General features: G+C 42.7%; 1 protein-coding gene across 1 annotated transcript in view; it reads left to right on the top strand.

The window, feature by feature from the left end:
• The first annotated feature begins 366 nt into the window (after window positions 1-366).
• The window catches only part of LOC149470637 (taste receptor type 2 member 40-like), a 927-nt gene continuing 267 nt past the window's right edge, over window positions 367-1,026 (top strand). Inside the window, exon 1 of the mRNA XM_089661079.1 lies at window positions 367-1,026. This exon is cut by the window's right edge and continues 267 nt beyond it. Within this exon, the coding sequence (XP_089517205.1) occupies window positions 367-1,026 (660 nt within the window).

Genomic DNA, 1,026 nt, shown 5'->3' with positions numbered 1-1,026 from the left:
CGGCTGCCAAGGAAAATAATTCTTGTAAGATAAAACTGTCCATGGAAATCCTCGATTGTCCCCCCAGCGCTCTTCTCAATCACCAGGAATACCTTCCTGATTCTACATAATGGTCAGTAAGGTACCACCAACCACTTGTCCTGAAGTAGTTAAATATAATGGAAATGATTTCAGGATCGTTTACACGATGTAATGAGTACTTTACATGTTGGATTTAAAATTAGATCCATCACATTTATGCAAAGTCAACCGAGAGCTGAATCTGAAGATTAATATTATAGTTCAAACTTGAAATCCATCATTCTGTCTGCTTTCCCCGGTTGTGTGCCGTCATCTCTGTCCCGAGCTCACACACCAAACCTGAACATGTTGCCTCCACACACCTTCTTCATTTTAGTCTCTGCAGTCTTGGGACTCATCTTGGCAATACCTTCTAACACTTGTATTGTGATGGGGAACCTGGACAGCATCAGGAAGAAGGAGAAGTTGATTCCCACCGATGTGATCTTTCTGGTTAAGGGAATGGTGAATATTGTCCTCCAGTGTGTGTTGTTTCTACAGGGAATGTTCTATATCTTTTCTCCAGAAGTCATATACATTAGTGAAGCATCCACATTCTTGAGAGCATCAACTTACTTCCTGACATATTACGGCTACTGGATGACCTTCTGGCTCTCGGCTCATTACTGTACCAGCATCACCAATCTCAGCTATGGGTTCTTCATCTGGATAAAGAGAATTGTGTCCAATTTCCTGAGTCAGCTTCTGTTCCTGACAGCACTTGGGGTGTTCATTGTGAATGTCCCGGCCATCTGGGCTTTGAATATAGAAAGTAATATCCAGTCTTCTGAGAACATTACAAATGAAGTCCCTATTACCAAAGCCATTTATAGTGTCAATTTTTCCTACTTTTTGCCCATGACCTTCCTAGGTGTCATTCTGCCATTCTCCCTCAGTCTCCTGTGCCTGGTCCTCACTTCCTCCTTTCTGCTCAGACACGTCTGGAGGGTGAAGAATAACGACTCT

The sequence above is a fragment of the Staurois parvus genome, unplaced genomic scaffold, assembly GCF_062004578.1.
Source record: "Staurois parvus isolate SC_StPar_1 unplaced genomic scaffold, SC_StPar_1.0 ptg000034l, whole genome shotgun sequence".
NCBI classification, from domain to species: Eukaryota; Metazoa; Chordata; class Amphibia; order Anura; family Ranidae; genus Staurois; species Staurois parvus.
Note: the sequence above shows the minus strand (reverse complement) of the source record. Positions and strands in the feature narration are given on the sequence as shown.